Source organism: Benincasa hispida, unplaced genomic scaffold (assembly GCF_009727055.1).
Source record: "Benincasa hispida cultivar B227 unplaced genomic scaffold, ASM972705v1 Contig1398, whole genome shotgun sequence".
NCBI lineage: Eukaryota > Viridiplantae > Streptophyta > Magnoliopsida > Cucurbitales > Cucurbitaceae > Benincasa > Benincasa hispida.
The window spans coordinates 1369-18268 of record NW_024063953.1 but is presented as its reverse complement, the minus strand read 5'-3'; the positions used below and the strand labels follow the sequence as shown (position 1 = coordinate 18268).

The 16900-nt window shown below is 34.3% G+C and overlaps 1 protein-coding gene across 1 annotated transcript; it reads right to left on the bottom strand.

The window, feature by feature from the left end:
• Positions 1–2339: 2339 nt before the first annotated feature.
• LOC120068917 (monocopper oxidase-like protein SKU5) lies at positions 2340–16647 on the bottom strand. The gene is given in 11 exon segments (XM_039020557.1): positions 2340–2772; positions 2872–3071; positions 13014–13060; positions 13063–13091; positions 13176–13189; positions 13191–13542; positions 13738–14104; positions 15188–15326; positions 15430–15700; positions 15805–15914; positions 16147–16647. Coding segments are annotated over 11 exon segments (1773 nt in total). The 5' UTR covers positions 16288–16647; the 3' UTR covers positions 2340–2669.
• Between the last annotated feature and the right edge of the window lie 253 nt (positions 16648–16900).

Below are 16900 nucleotides of genomic sequence, written 5' to 3'. Positions count from 1 at the left end.
AAAGGAGAGATTGTTATTTACATTAATCAATTCTATATATTTTTAATTATCTTTTTTTTTTTTTTTGGTTTAATCATTCTTGATTTTTGGATTGTTTGGTTTGGATTTTAGATGTTTTCTTTTTTACTTCTCTTTAGTTGTAGCATGGTTAAAAATTTTCAAATTTTCGCCGGGGGAAATTTTGACATTTCCTTGAAATTTTGAGCAAATTTTGAGATTTCTCTGAGATTTCTCAAAATTTCGAATATCAAAAATATTTTCAGGAATATTCCATTCCTCACATTTCGACGGAATTTTAATATTTCGAAAAAATGTTGACTTTTTTAAATTAAACAGCATTAACCTCACCTCAGCTTTTTCAATCTCGTAATTTTATTTTCAAAATAATGGATTAATCATTTTTTATTTGTTACTTTTTCTAATTTCCAATTTCTGGATTCTTATTTTCAAAGAAATTTAATTTGAAAAACTAAATAAAAAAAAAAATGTATATTTTTTTTAAACCTCATTCAAACTTTTTCATTAAATTTTCACGGCATTCCACCTCAAAATTGAATTTATGTGAGTTTTTTTTTTTTAATCATCCAAAACTTTCATAATTTTTCCATATCATTTCACCTCAAAATAATTCCTAAGCTTTATATTATTTTATAATTATTTTTTATTTCTTTTTTAAATTTCTGCTCTTGCATCAACATTGACACAAAACATTTACAATAGACGTTTAAACGTTGTCTTGCTTCATAGAAATTGTGATTAAAAGTGATCAAATCATATCCTAATTAAGCCACAATCAAATATTCATTTAACTAATTATAACAAATTTTCATCTATTATCATCAATTTTCATCGATATTTCCATAACATCAAGGACCTCAATATTTCCATCGACATCAATATTTTCGAACCTTAATTTTAGGTTTTGGTCCGTTATTTTGTCAGATTTTGAAATCATTGACTAAAGCCAAAGATCGTAATTCTCGAATGAGCAATCGAAAATATTCTGGAGTATCCTCAGGTTTAGGTATTTTCCTCCATGATTGTAATACCAAGTACTTCTTGCCAAGTTTTGAATGTATCCTAATTTTTTGCCTAATTCTTCTTCTGATGATCGATTCAACTCTGATCAAAAAGATATACCTTGTTATTATATTTCATCTCTTCAACAAGTTTTAGCAATGAGCATAACGGCCCTATTATTCCGATGGAGAGAAGAACCTATGATTCTTTTTAGTTATTGGGAGAACCCAAGTACTCTTTTCGGATCAGGAAACTGCTCTCAAAGATCTTTTTTCCTTTTGGAAGATACAAGAAGCGAAACGATAATCAACCTATTGATATTAAAATAGCCAAAAGATTCTTCCAATGTATCATTTTTGTGTCCAATGAAATTCATAGGTATAGGAAAATTCCTAATTAATAATTAAATAAATATTTTAGAAAAGATTAGGTCATATTGCAAAATGCAGATTTAAATTTGACATATCTAATTTCTGACATGCCTCAATCTGATTGGTTAAACTCAAATGTTAATAAGACATTATTTGATTTTGAAATTTAGTGGTATTTTGTATCCTTGGGTGAAATGTGTTAATTCGTAATCTTTTAGATTAAATAATTATCTTTTATTGTCAAAATGAACTTAATTCAATTGATTCGGTTAACAATCTCAAAGTTAAAATTTGACTTTTATCCTTCGACCTACCTGTGTCACTATATTCTTTTTCTGGGTTTATTATTAATTAATAAAGCTATGATGTGCTTACACTTTATCAAATGAAAATTTGAACCAATTTTGCAGCTTCAAATAGAATTTGAGTTCTGTAAAGTGTGATTATAGAGCATGATATATTGCTGCTATGTTATCTTGTCGTTTGAAAACGGTTCATAAAAGGTAAAGGTACATTTTTTTCTCACTATAAAATTTCTGCTAAAAGTATCACTAATTAACTCAAAAGCATTCTTCTAATATTGAAATATATTTTGATTGAAATGCCTTTCCTCTCTAAGTTAAATTTGTATGTACATTATTTAATTATTTGTGATTATTTACGTTTATGATCCTACGAGTTAGAGTATACACTCTCTTACTATGCCATTATTTTCTCTCTCTGTCCCGTAGAGATAACTAACAGTCGAACCAAGTAAATCTATTGTCGATTTCATAATAATTTCCAAACATGAATTCAATCATCAGTTTCACAACAAGAACAGACTTGTTGAGCCACCAAAATAGAACCAGAGGTTTCCAATCAATTGTCGTTTTCACCAAAGAAATAAAAAAACTCCTCTTGGCCCCCTAAGCAAAGCCAGCCAACGTAGTCTAGTGATGCAGCTCAACAAAGAAAACTGGAAAGTATTACAGTATTATGATGATAAATGACACGTGAGAAAGTAGCGGAATTGAACATCGAAGAATTGTTAAGGGTACAGTTTGCGTATCATGACTCGAGAATTAAAAGAATGATTAATCCAAATCTAATGAACAAGGAAAACCAAAGATACATCTTCTACAGCTTCCAGCATGTGGGGAAAAAAATGCTATGCAAAAATCATGAAGAATTGGGTATCCACAAGACTTACAGACCTACACACTCAACCACAAACCTTACCGACACGCCCGACATTTTTGATAACTTACATAAACACGAGCAGCCATATAGCGGTGCCTAGCACAAAACAGAGATTACACTGGAGATGATCATCAGCAGAGTGAATAACATCATCAATCTATCGCCAGTGATTGAAGTTGCAGAAGAGATATCTTGTGGCCTGAGTATAGGAAAAAAGTAATTGAGTTCAGAATCATTCAAATTTTCAGTTTCCAAAAGATAAGTGGAAAAATAGTTGAAAAGGGCATTTGTTCCATACTTCTGTAATTTACTAAGCTGACCACAAAAGAGAGCATTGTCTGGCATAGGCAGTTCGGTTTTGTTAGTAGCCTCAGGATTGACAACCCGAATATATGTCTCTTGCCCAAGATACCACGAGTCGAGATTTTCTGTCCTGATGTTCCAAACTCCCACGTTGTCGAGAGATATCAGGATGGCAGTCCATGCTCCAGGATAAACCTAGACCAAGAGATGAAGAAGTCAGGGGCACAATGGAATATGGTATTTGTCGNTATAATAATTGGGCTTTTGTTTGCTTGATAATGTCAAAACTAAAACCATATTAGTCTATGTCTAATTATTTATGCATGTGATGTATGTTATAATTAAATAAATCTTGTATGTGCATAAAGTATGTCATGTAGATTTAAAATCCCACCATAGAAAACATGTTACATGCATTTAGAGTATGTTATAAAGTGTTATAATATATAGTATGCATGTATAGGGTTTCAAATGTTTTAATATAAATGTTATATTAAATATTGAATTCCTTCGATGTATGTTGTGGATGCTTAGCATGTCTAAGATTTTGTAAGTTGTGATAAAATTGGCTTAGACATTTAAAATCCATAACAAAGATAAGTTGCATGGTTACATAGGTTAACCACTTGTTTTAATAGTTAAAATAGGTCGACATCTTGTAAAAATGGTTACAAACTCAACCGATATATAATCTTGTCTAAGGTCGGGGGTACTTAAGTTGACGGTCTATGGAACACCTCCTATCTGGGGATTATGGTCGAATAATTGAGCATTGTTAACCAGTTTTATGAGCAAAACGTGAGCGGTGTGAGGTTTTAAAACTGGTTTATCACCTAGACATCGTAGGTTAAATCCAAATATAAACTTTATACTTGGATAAACACCTAGATTTAGGTTGTTTAGTTAGCTGAAACAAATCTGAGTAAAAATATACCTAAACAAATAATAAGATACTAAAGTGGAAGTTTAATGGCATATATGATATGTTATTAGAATACTTTAGTGGGAGGTTATTAGAATGCTTCAATGAGAAATTAATAACGTATACAATATGTTATCTTTGGCTCTCGCGTCCCTAAGAGTTCACATCAAGATTCATGCTTCACTTCGTGTCGATTATGAACCTCGACTGCTCCATTCAAAAAGTGTTGTCATGAATCAAGATCAGGTGAATAAGGGAAGTTGTTCACAGTAAAATCAAAAGTGATGTTTTTATTTTAAATCTCATGTCCTAAGAGTTCACATCGAGATTTTTGTTTAACTTCGTGTCGATTATGAACCTCGACTACTCCATTCGAAAAGTGTTGGCATGAATCAAGATCAGGTGAATGAAGGGAAGTTGTTCAATGTAAAATTAAATATACGATATATAAATTTCAACTCTCACGTCCCTAGAAAGTTCATACCGTAAGATCCGCGCAATGCCACGTGTCGATTATGAACCTCGACTGCTCCATTTGGAAAGTGTTTGTATGCGATCAAGATCAAGGTGAATAGGGGAAGTAGTTCATAGTAAGTGGGTGAAGGATATGTGTTAACATGTCCTACAATCTCTTCCGTTTGTTTGGACCGTGAGATTCCTATGTTCCACCTACTTGTCGTCTTTAAGTCGGTTTTGTTAGTCGTTTAACAATGGCTATCCCCTCGGATGGTTGTAACATGGGATTCGGAATAATTCAAACTCTAGAAATGGATAGGATTTCTTAGGTCGTTTTCCAACCTTGACTTTGCAATTTGGTAGCATCATAGGGGTCGACCTCTAAAGTCTGAAAAATGGAAGGTTACACTTATAGAATTACTAAAGTGTTAGTAAATTCGGACAAAAAACGGTAGCTAAATGACTATCGAAATATGAGTTATTCTGGAGATAGTATTTAGTCAAGATTGTCTTGCTTTAGTGAAGGAGTATTTGACTACCCCTCGATAGCGCTTATTCTGACTCACTATAATATCGTTGCAAATAAAAAATGATTGTGGGTATATTATTACTTTTTGCTAAAACTTGATTTGGATTGAGTTGCAATTTATTAATAAGAATATGTTTAATTTTCAGCATGTCGAATTCTTCTAAAATTCACTTCCGCTTTAGTTAATGGGAATAACAATTCAATATGCAAATTACTAGCAAATGATGATTCAAAACAAGTTTTAACAAAGGATTGTCCTTTATCTTCCCACTCATCTAAAGTTTTGAACAATATAAATGAGTATGAAAAATTCAAACAACAAAATAAATATGATTTACTTGTCATTGAAATATGCTTAGTGGAAAATGACAAAAAGACCTGGATAATAGATTCATGTGTCGCTAATCATATCTATGTTTTCTCTCAGGAAACTAGTTCCTAGAGACAACTTACAAAAGGCGAAGCAACCTTTAAGGTAGGGACCGGAGAGGTTGTTTCAACTAAAGTAGTGGGAGATGTGAAGTTATTTATAGGAGATAGGTGCATTTTACTTGAAAATGTTTATTATATTCCTTCTATGAAAAATAACTCGCACATGTTAAAACCGACTGAGGTAAAAGCCATTTTGAACATAGATATGTTTAGAATAGCTGAGACTCATAAGAAAATGAAAGTTTCTCCAAATGCCTATCTTTGGCACTTGAGACTTGGTCACATAATTCTCAACAGGGTTGGGAGATTGGTGAAAAACGGTTATCTAAATCAGTTTGAAGACAATTCATTATCGTCGTGTAAATCATGTCTTCAAGGTAAAATGACTAAAAGTTCTTTTTTTGGAAAATGTTTTAGAGCCAAAGAACCCTTAAAGCTGGTACATTCGGACCTGTGTGATCCTATGAATGTAAGAGCTAGAGGAGGACATGAATATTTCATCAGCTTTATTGATGACTATTCAAGGTATGGACATATTTACCTAATGCATCATAAATCTAAAACATATGAAAAGTTCAAAGAATATAAAGGTGAGGTTGAGATCCAATTAGGTAAAAAAACTTAAAACACTTCGATCAGATCGAGGTGGTGAGTATATGGACTTAGAATTCCTGGACTATTTGATAGAGCATGGAATCCAGTCCCAACTCACAGCCCCTGGCACACCTCAAAAAAATGGTGTGGCAGAAAGGAGAAACATAACCTTCTTGGACATGGTTCGTTCCACGATGAATTATGCTCAGTTACCAAGTTCCTTTTGGGGTTATGAAATTCAGACTACGGTGTATATTTTGAACATGGTTCCCTCGAAAAGTGTTTCTGAAACACCTTACGAGCTTTGGAGAGGACATAAAGATAGTTTATATCACTTTAGGATATGAGGATGCCCAACATACGTGTTGGTGCAAAATCCTAAAAAATCTGGAACATCGTTCAAACGTATACGTATTTATAGACTACCCTAAAGAGACATAAGATCATCATTTTTATGATCCTCGGGAAGATAAAGTATTTGTATCTACAAATGCAACTCTCTTAGAGGAAGACCACATCAAGAATCACCAACCTCGCAGTAGGCTAGTAATAGATGAAATGACCAAAGAAATGACAAATACATCAACAAAAGTTGTAGATCACGCAAGTTCATCAACAAGAGTTATTAATGAAACTGATATTCCACATCTTTCTCAAGAGTTGAGAGTGCCTCGATATAGTAGGAGTGTTGTACAACAGTCTGACCTATACATGGGTTTAACTGAAACTCAAGTCATCATACCTGATGATGGCTTAGACGATCCATTAACTTTCAAACAAGCAATGGATGTTGTGGACAAAGAACAGTGAGTTAAAGCCATGGATCTTGAAATGGAGTCAATATACTTCAATTTAATCTAAAACCTTGTAAAGAATGGATAAAACTCATCGATTATAAGTGGATCTACAAGAGAAAACGAAACCAAGTTGGAAAGGTACAGACCTACAAAGCTAGGCTTGTGGCAAAAAGTTTACCCAAAGAGAGGGGTGGACTATGAAGAAACCTTCTTTCCGGTGCCATGATAAAGTTATTAGAATACTCTTGTTTATTGCCACATTTTATGATTATGAAATCTGGCAAATGGATGTCAAGACAATATTCCTAAATGGCTATCTTAAGAAGAGTATCTACATGTCTCAACCAGAAGAATTTATTAAACGAGGTCAAGAGGAAAAGGTTGGCAAGCTTAATCGACCCATTTATGGATTGAAACAAGCATATCAATCCTGAAATATAAGATTTGACACTGAGATCAAATCTTATGGCTTTTACCAAAATGTTGACGAACCTTGTGTTTACAAGAAAATCATTAACAAAACTGTTACTTTTCTAGTATTGTATGTTGATGATATTCTACTAATAGGAAATGAAGTAGAATTTCGTGCTGACGTCAAGAGATAGCTTGCTACGCAATCCCAAATGAAAGATTTAGGTGAAGCGCAGTATGTTCTTGGGATTCAAATAGTTCGGAACCGAAAGAACATAACTTTATCATTATCTCAAGCATCTTATATAGACAAGATGTTGTCTAGATATCAAATGCGAAATTCCAAGAAAGGAAGGTTGCCTTTCAAACATGGAATTCATCTGTCTAAAGAACAAAGTCCTAAGACACCTCAAGATGTTGAGGTTATGGATCGAATTCCATATGCATCAGAAGTAGAGAGCTTATTGTATGTCATGTTGTGCACTCGTCCCGACATATGCTATGTAGTCGGAATAGTCAGCAGGTTCCAGTCTAATCCAAGATTTGATCACTGAACCCGCGTTAAGAACATTCTCAAGTATCTTCAGAGTACGAGAAACTATATGCTCGTGTATGTGCTAAGGATCTAATCTTACTGGATCCACTTATTTTGACTTCCAGACCAATATTGATTCAAGGAAATCAACTTCGAGGTTAGTATTCACTCTGAATGGAGAAGCAATAGTGTGGAAGAGTATCAAGCAAAGTTGTAATTGCTGACTCCTATGGAAGCTGAGTATGTAGTTGCAAGTGAAGCAGAAAAAGAAGCAGTATGGATTAGAAAGTTCCTAACTGATTTGGAAATGGTTCCAAATATGCACCTGTCAGTCACCCTTTTTTTGTGATAACAGGTGAAACAGTTGCAAACTCAAAGGAACCTCGAAGCCATAAACATTGAAAGCACATCGAGTGCAATTACCATCTTATTAGAGAGATTGTGCATAAAGGAGACATGATCGTCATACAGATAGCCTCACAAGACAACTTAGCTGATCCATTTATGAAGGGCCTCTCGGCTAAAGTGTTCGAGAGTCACCTAGTAGGACTAGGTCTACGAGATACTTATAAACTAGGGAAAGTGGAGAATTTATGGATATCTAATGTTCTAGTTTATTGTATTTATAATTTTTCATTCTCTCATTGTACTCAACATTATTTGTATATATTTACCCACTAGAGTTTTAATCCAAATGGGAGTATTGTTCGGTTATATGTCCTAAAACTCGTAGTTTGTAAAGTTAAACATATTCTATTATCAATAAAAGATATTATTCGACATTATTTCAATGAAGTTGTTATTGAATCTATAAATTGAACTTATAATGTATAAATCTAATAAATTAAGATTCATGGCTATTATATGATACTAGAGAAGATCTCTTGGTGGTTCACTGTTAAATTGGAGCTGGAATCACGTGAAGGGCAGCTTGGAATTGGGAGAATTCATAAAAGGGTGTGTAGTTTAGAAACTCTCTTCTGAAGTTTCTGTTTAAGCATGCTTTTAGAACTTAAATTAAATGTAATTAAAGTGCTTATTAATTCTGTTTTCTTCTATTGCATGGTAGTATATCCTAAAAAATCCGACCTATCAAAACCGACTGAATTAAGGTCGATCAGTTGGGCTAGGGTTCGGTCGGTTGGTTGTCGGTTTACTTATAAAAAATTTTGGAAAATTGACTGCCCGAACGACATATATATATACAATTATTATTTTTTAAAAAAAATAAGTATAAAAGCATGCCCACTACCACCAACCCAAGCCTAAGCCTACTATTTTTAGTATTGATTTTTTTTTTTTTTTGTACTATCTAATTTTCAAAAACCTACTACATGATTGATTTGATTTTTTTTTTATAAAAAAAAATGAATTATTTAAAATTTTAAAAGTTGAAAATTATATTAACCTAACAATACCACTTCATCAATTCATCTTTCTTTTTCATTCACCTTTGCCTTGTAAAATAAATTAATAAAAATAATAAAAATAAAAATAAAAAGACCAGACCAACGTTGACCAAATTTCACACCTTTTTTTGGTCGATTTTCGATGCAGGTTTTCTCCCAAAACGACACCAACCGACCGGTGTTACCCCTAGCAGGGAGAATCGAGAGAGTTTCGAGTGTAGAGGTGCAGTCGTCGAGAGATGTAAAATCGAAAGATGAGACAGAATAGTCTGAAAAACGAGTTGAAGTGGTGAAATATGGACTTCAAATGGGTTGAGAATTCAAAAAGTTCAAAATGATCGAGTATACATTAATCGAGTATCGAATAAGACGTGGCTATGATCGAGTTTACACGTATCGATTGCAGTCGTATCAAGTGGCCATGCATCTGGGTATCGGGTGACCGTGGTCGAGGATCGTGTCACGAGCAAACGAGAATCGAGTGACAAGTCATCGAGGATTGAGTTGTCAGGCGCATGGGATGCATCTCAGGTGTGAAATGGCACAATCACACGTGATGACGTCAGCCAAAAGGTCACTTTCTATTATTTTTCTACAGGCGACCATTTTTCACTTGGACCTCTCAAATGAGGTCATCCTACCCAAAAAAAAAAAAAAAATTGAATTCGCCTCCATAAGAACTCATCAGGGAAAAAGATATACTGTACCAGCTGATTATTTACTGATGACCATTGAGAGAGAAAAAACAAATCCATGCTTGTTATTTACATTAATCAATTCTATATATTTAATTATCTTTTTTTTTTTTTTTGGTTTTTAATCATCTCTTGATTTTGGATTGTTTGGTTTGGATTTTAGATGTTTTCTTTTTTACTTCTCTAGTTGTAGGCATGGTTAAAAATTTCAAATTTTCGCCGGGGGAAATTTTGACATTTCTTGAAATTTTGAGCAATTTTGAGATTTCTCTGAGATTTCTCAAAAATTTCGAAATATCAAAAATATTTCAGGAATATTCCAATTCCTCACATTTCGACGGAATTTTAATATTTTCGAAAAATGTTGACTTTTTTAATTAACAGCATTACCTCACCTCAAGCTTTTTCAATCTCGTAATTTTATTTTCAAAATTAAGGATTAAGTCATTTTTATTTGTTACTTTTTCTAATTTCCAATTTTTCTGGATTCTTATTTTCAAAGAAATTTAATTTGAAAAACTATAAAAAAAAAAATGTATATTTTTTTTAAACCTCATTCAAACTTTTTCATTAAATTTTCACGGCATTCCACCTCAAAATTGAATTTATGTGAGTTTTTTTTTTTAATCATCCAAAACTTTCATAATTTTCATATCATTTCACCTCAAAATATTCCTAAGCTTATATTATTTTATAATTATTTTTTATTTCTTTTTTTAAATTTCTCTCTTGCATCAACATTGACACAAACATTTACAATAGACGTTTAAACGTTGTCTTGCTTCATAGAAATTGTGATTAAAAGTGATCAATCATATCCTAATTAAGCCACAATCAAATATTCATTAACTAATTATAACAATTTTCATCTATTATCATCAATTTTTCATCGATATTTCCATAAACATCAGGACCTCAATAATTTCCATCGACATCAATATTTCGAACCTTAATTTTAGGTTTTTGGTCCGTTATTTTGTCAGATTTTGAAATCATTGACTAAAGCCAAAGATCGTAATTCTCGAATGAGCAATCGAAAATATTCTGGAGTATCCTCAGGTTTAGGTATTGTTCCTCCAATGATTGTAATACCAAGTACTTCTTGCCAAGTTTTGAATGTATCCTAATTTTTTGCCTAATTCTTCTTCTGATGATCGATTCAACCTCTGATCAAAAAGATATACCTTGGTTATTATTCATCTCTTCAACAAGTTTAGCAATGAGCATAACGGCCCTATTATTCCGATGGAGAGAAGAACCTATGATTCTTTTTAGTTATTGGGAGAACCCAAGTATCTCTTTCGGATCCAGGAAACTGCTCTCAAAGATCTTTTTTCCTTTTGGAAGATACAAGAGCGAAACGATCAACCTATTGATATTAAAATAGCCAAAAGATTCTTCCAATGTATCATTTTTGTGTCCAATGAAATTCATAGGTATAGGAAAATTCCTAATTAATAATTAAATAAATATTTTAGAAAAGATTAGGTCATATTGCAAAATGCAGATTTAAATTTGACATATCTAATTTCTGACATGCCTCAAATCTGATTGGTTAAACTCAAATGTTAATAAGACATTATTTGATTTTGAAATTTAGTGGTATTTTGTATCCTTGGGTGAAATTGTGTTAATTCGTAATCTTTTAGATTAAATAATTATCTTTTATTGTCAAAATGAACTTAATTCAATTGATTCGGTTAACAATCTCAAAGTTAAAATTTGACTTTTATCCTTCGACCTACCTGTGTCACTATATTCTTTTTCTGGGTTTATTATTAATTAATAAAGCTATGATGTGCTTACACTTTATCAAATGAAAATTTGAACCAATTTTGCAGCTTCAAATAGAATTTGAGTTCTGTAAAGTGTGATTATAGAGCATGATATATTGCTGTGCTATGTTATCTTGTCGTTTGAAAACGGTTCATAAAAGGTAAAGGTACATTTTTTTCTCACTATAAAATTTCTGCTAAAGATATCACTAATTAACTCAAAAGCATTCTTCTAATATTGAAATATATTTTGATTGAAATGCCTTTCCTCTCTAAGTTAAATTTGTATGTACATATTTTAATTATTTGTGATTATTTACGTTTATGATCCTACGAGTTAGAGTATACACTTCTTACTATGCCATTATTTTCTCTCTCTGTCCCGTAGAGATAACTAACAGTCGAACCAAGTAAATCTATTGTCGATTTCATAATAATTTCCAAACATGAATTCAATCATCAGTTTCACAACAAGAACAGACTTGTTGAGCCACCAAAATAGAACCAGAGGTTTCCAATCAATTGTCGTTTTCACCAAAGAAATAAAAAAACTCCTCTTGGCCCCCTAAGCAAAGCCAGCCAACGTAGTCTAGTGATGCAGCTCAACAAAGAAAACTGGAAAGTATTACAGTATTATGATGATAAATGACACGTGAGAAAGTAGCGGAAATTGAACATCGAAGAATTGTTAAGGGTACAGTTTTGCGTATCATGACTCGAGAATTAAAAAGAATGATTAATCCAAATCTAATGAACAAGGAAAACCAAAGATACATTCTTCTACAGCTTCCAGCATGTGGGGAAAAAAATGCTATGCAAAAATCATGAAGAATTGGGTATCCACAAGACTTACAGACCTACACACTCAACCACAAACCTTACCGACACGCCCGACATTTTTGATAACTTACATAAACACGAGCAGCCATATAGCGGTGCCTAGCACAAAACAGAGATTACACTGGAGATGATCATCAGCAGAGTGAATAACATCCTCAATCTATCGCCAGTGATTGAAGTTGCAGAAGAGATATCTTGTGGCCTGAGTATAGGAAAAAAGTAATTGAGTTCAGAATCATTCAAATTTTCAGTTTCCAAAAGATAAGTGGAAAAATAGTTGAAAAGGGCATTTGTTCCATACTTCTGTAATTTACTAAGCTGACCACAAAAGAGAGCATTGTCTGGCATAGGCAGTTCGGTTTTGTTAGTAGCCTCAGGATTGACAACCCGAATATATGTCTCTTGCCCAAGATACCACGAGTCGAGATTTTCTGTCCTGATGTTCCAAACTCCCACGTTGTCGAGAATATCAGGATGGCAGTCCATGCTCCAGGATAAACCTAGACCAAGAGATGAAGAAGTCAGGGGCACAATGGAATATGGTATTTGTCGCCGTCAGTATGCAACGTATAATATCAGATAACCAACGAGATTATCAAATTATTGGATTTCTATTTTACACATCAACAAAGTTAAAAGATTACTAGCAAGAATTGTACTAGTAATAGAAAAAGGTAGAAATCACATCTGGGCAGGGCAGAGAGGTGGCATAATACAACCCCCCTCCCCCATAAAAACATACCTGAATTGTTGAGCGAGCTATTCCATCCCATTTATTGTATGTGCCCTGCTATTCTCGGTCCACTCGCCATAGTCCATCCTACATCCATTAATCATTGAGTGAATACCAAAGTAACTGTGGCACACATTACTAGTAACCATGAAGATAAATGATAAAACATACCCCACGACAAAGAAAGGCGTATCCATTCATGTGATAGCTCTGCATCTTGGTGTCGTTATTCTGCAGTATAACCTCCATAAACCCTCTATATGTTCCATTAATTACTGATGTCTCTGTCTTTGGAGGTCCTGTAAGTGGCCTTGTGGGGAAGTCGAGCTTATAAACACCCTTTAACTTGAATTGGTCAGCCAATCTGATTGGTGTGGATGGAATGACAAACGATATTCCACTTAGCGTTGTTCGCATTTTACCATTGATCGACACAGGAGGCTTATTTTTCAAGACGTAAACATCAGTTACATTAATTGAACCATATCTGAATGATCCTTGAGGATTGGGACGAGCACCACTAGCAGATACATTCCATCTGCACAATTTGTTGGCCAATTTCTTAGATAGCACATAAGACTAAGAATGTCAAATTCTCAGAACTTACAAGTTTGCTTTTGTGACTAAACGTGAAATTTTTATTAGACACTAAGAAACAAATTCTTGTAATACGCCACTATAAGAAAAACTAAATGTTCATAATCTTCTTGAAACTTGAGATTTTTGGACAAACCTGATTGATCTTGCCTGGTTCATTGAGAAAGTTTTATCAAACTCATCATTTGGTGCTTCTGGAAGGGGACCAGCTGCCTTTCCTTTGGAATTAGAGTAATGCAAAATAGCAACACCTGTAACTCTTTTCCAAAGAGATTCGTTGACAAATCGAGCACTAGCTACAATGTAATAATCAGTGCTTGCATTTTGATCCATGGTTACCAAAAATGAATACGACTGTCCTACATGTATATCTAAGCTAGTATAATTCTGTTGCACCGTATACGACCCCTCTGTTTCTGCTAAAAGAAGATTGTGGTTTTGGATCCTGAAATTCAGACTAGTAGATATTCCAACATTGTGTACACGAATCCGATACGTTTTTCCTGTTCAACAAAACCAGAAAAACCATCAATCTTTAAACATCTTCACCACAACCTAGGGCTTGCTAACAACATTAAGGATTATAACAGAAGTCTAAGCCAAAAACGTAGTAGTATCAATATATATTTAAGTAGCAAGTAACTAACTATGCATAGTTACACAACTGACAACTAAATATGTTAATGATTCTGGGATCAGTTTCTAAACACATGAAGATTCATAAATATTGGATAACTAGGCGACCACCTTCAGTGCCTAAACGTGAAATCAAGAATATATTGTATTGCATTCATTCGTACAGTAGCCACAGCATCCAACTTGAAAAAAAAATTATATGCCTTCCAACTAGTCTTATACTCTAGTTATCAAGTCGGTCAAATGAAAATGGAAGTTTGAAGGAAGGATTGGTTAGCTGACATGCACATAATTGACATAATGACGAGCTTTTTCAAAAGTCATTGAAGATGTTTTTCCCACTTACTAAATGCACCCAGTTGAATTTGTGAGGAGATACCTCTATCAAAAGAGATTACAGTGTGTGGAGCCTACATTCTATGGGCTTAGGGAAAGTTGGCTTATCTGTCCCACATTAGTTGAAACCAGAGCTATAGTCTCATGTTCAAAGCCCCTTAAATGCGTGTGAGGAGGATTTTCCTTGGGAGAAAACTAGGAAAATAACGCAAGACTATGTTTGAACATGAGGGCATCCCCACTAGGTGTCAAAACCCTGATCTTTGAGTTTTCCAATCAGGTTCATCACCCACACAGATGGACCCAAACAAAATAGGCTAAGGGATTCTCGGGCTAGAACCTAGATGATGCTCAGTTGTAGATTGGGCTCTGTCCACAATCAGGAGCATGCCACTGTGCTCAATTGTATATATTGTAGTTTAAGCAAATACACAAATTAAACTTGGGACATCAAGCATCTAAACATTAAGGTCGAATTTCTGAGGCAATTCAAGTTCTAGAATGATATCAGAACTTGTTAATGCAAGTTGGTAAAGAAGGCACATTTTAAAACAAACACAGAGTAAGCAAAATATCTTTTTCTCTTAACCAGCTTGTTGAGGTATTAGTGTTACCTGGATGAACTTCAATTGTTTCGTGGTCAATACCATCAGGGACTAGCGTGTCATTATATCTGTAGGGGCCTTTGCCATTAATAAGAACACCATGTGGCATTCCAAGATCCTTCCCATCATCAAGGGATTTTCTCAGAGCCTACATACCAATCCAAAAAGTATCAATATCATGCTCCATTACATACATTTACAACGCTGCAATTAGCTAGACCATATATTATGTTCCTTCAGCAAATACTAACCGTGTGATTCCGGGTGTACCAATCACCAATCAAAATTATAATGTCCCCATCTGGGTTTGCAAAAGGAATGGGGATTACAGGCCTATTGTTAATAATAATGCCACCAAATCCACCCGACGCTCTCTGGAAATGGAGTGATGGAAAGTAAAAGAAGCTCCCTATCTGATCCTTGACTTGAAACTGGTAAGTCCAGTTCCACTTGGGAGGAATTGGACAATTTGTTCCGAGGACTCCATCTTGCCATGAACTTCGCCTCTGTTGAACTCCAGACCTATACCCAACAAATCAAACTTTCTATTCTCAAACCAGCACTACAATCATAAATCAACATAAACTGCCACAGAATCATAACTTGAAGTTGAAATCAAACAATACCAATGCATGAGCATGCTCTCATCCAACTTGTTCCGGACATTGATAACAACATTGTTGTTAGTAGTCACATTGATAGTAGGACCAGGAAACTTCCCATTAATAGCAATAACCTGCAAAACCCAAGGCAAAAATCACAACTATTTAGATATGGTCTTCCTTTAGTTCCTCCCAGCTCAATTCCAACAATGTGCTCTGTTTCTCAAAAACATAGCAACATAGAAAGAAGATCTAGAGCTAAAAAAAAATCCAATACTAACCCATCTGAAAATGCAACTAAATAGAGCCCCCAGAAGTGGAAAAAAGAAAAATGGAAGGGGGAAACGAGATCCAAAGGAAACAGACCTGTTGAGGGACTCCCAGAGGAGAAGCAGTGATGTAGGAGACTTCAAAATCAAAGAAAGCGAACGGATCTGCGGCCCAGGAGAGGGTCACAAACTGGCAAATTGGAAGGAGGAAGACCGATAAGTAAGCAAACGGAGCCATTCCACTGAATCGTTGATGAGTAAAACTCGAATTAAGAGCTGAAAAACTTGAATGGGTACACCCACCTCTGCTTTACATTATCAGGGGAGAGTGCGATGAGAAATGGAAGAGAGTGAAGAGAGAGAGAGAAAAGGAGAGATCGAAAACGGCTATATTTCACTGCTTTTGATAATGGAAGGTTGCAGAGGTTTGCAGTGGTGTTTGAGCTGGTGGGGCGTAGTGTAGTGTAGCTAAGAAGAGGAGTGCGTGAAAGACAGAGCAATTGCGTTGGCTATTGGTTTTTTTGACAATGGGGTACTTGGTTCTGTCGGTCACCGGTCATCCCTTAAATCACGTTCAAACCAACAGAGAGGAGAGAGAAAGAGAGAGAAACTCCAGTAGTCGGTAAATATTATTATATTACTCTTTTTTTATATGAGCCACGCAACTGTGTCTTCTTTATTCTTTAACCAACGCGTTTATTATTTATTTATAAAATAAAATTATTTTTTTTAAAACACTTATTTCTCACCTAATTTCCTATGTTTTTTTTCCTCTCCTAATTTCCTATATTTATTGAGTTGAATCATGTGATTAACAATTTTGTAACGTTGGAGGTGGGAAGAAAAATGGA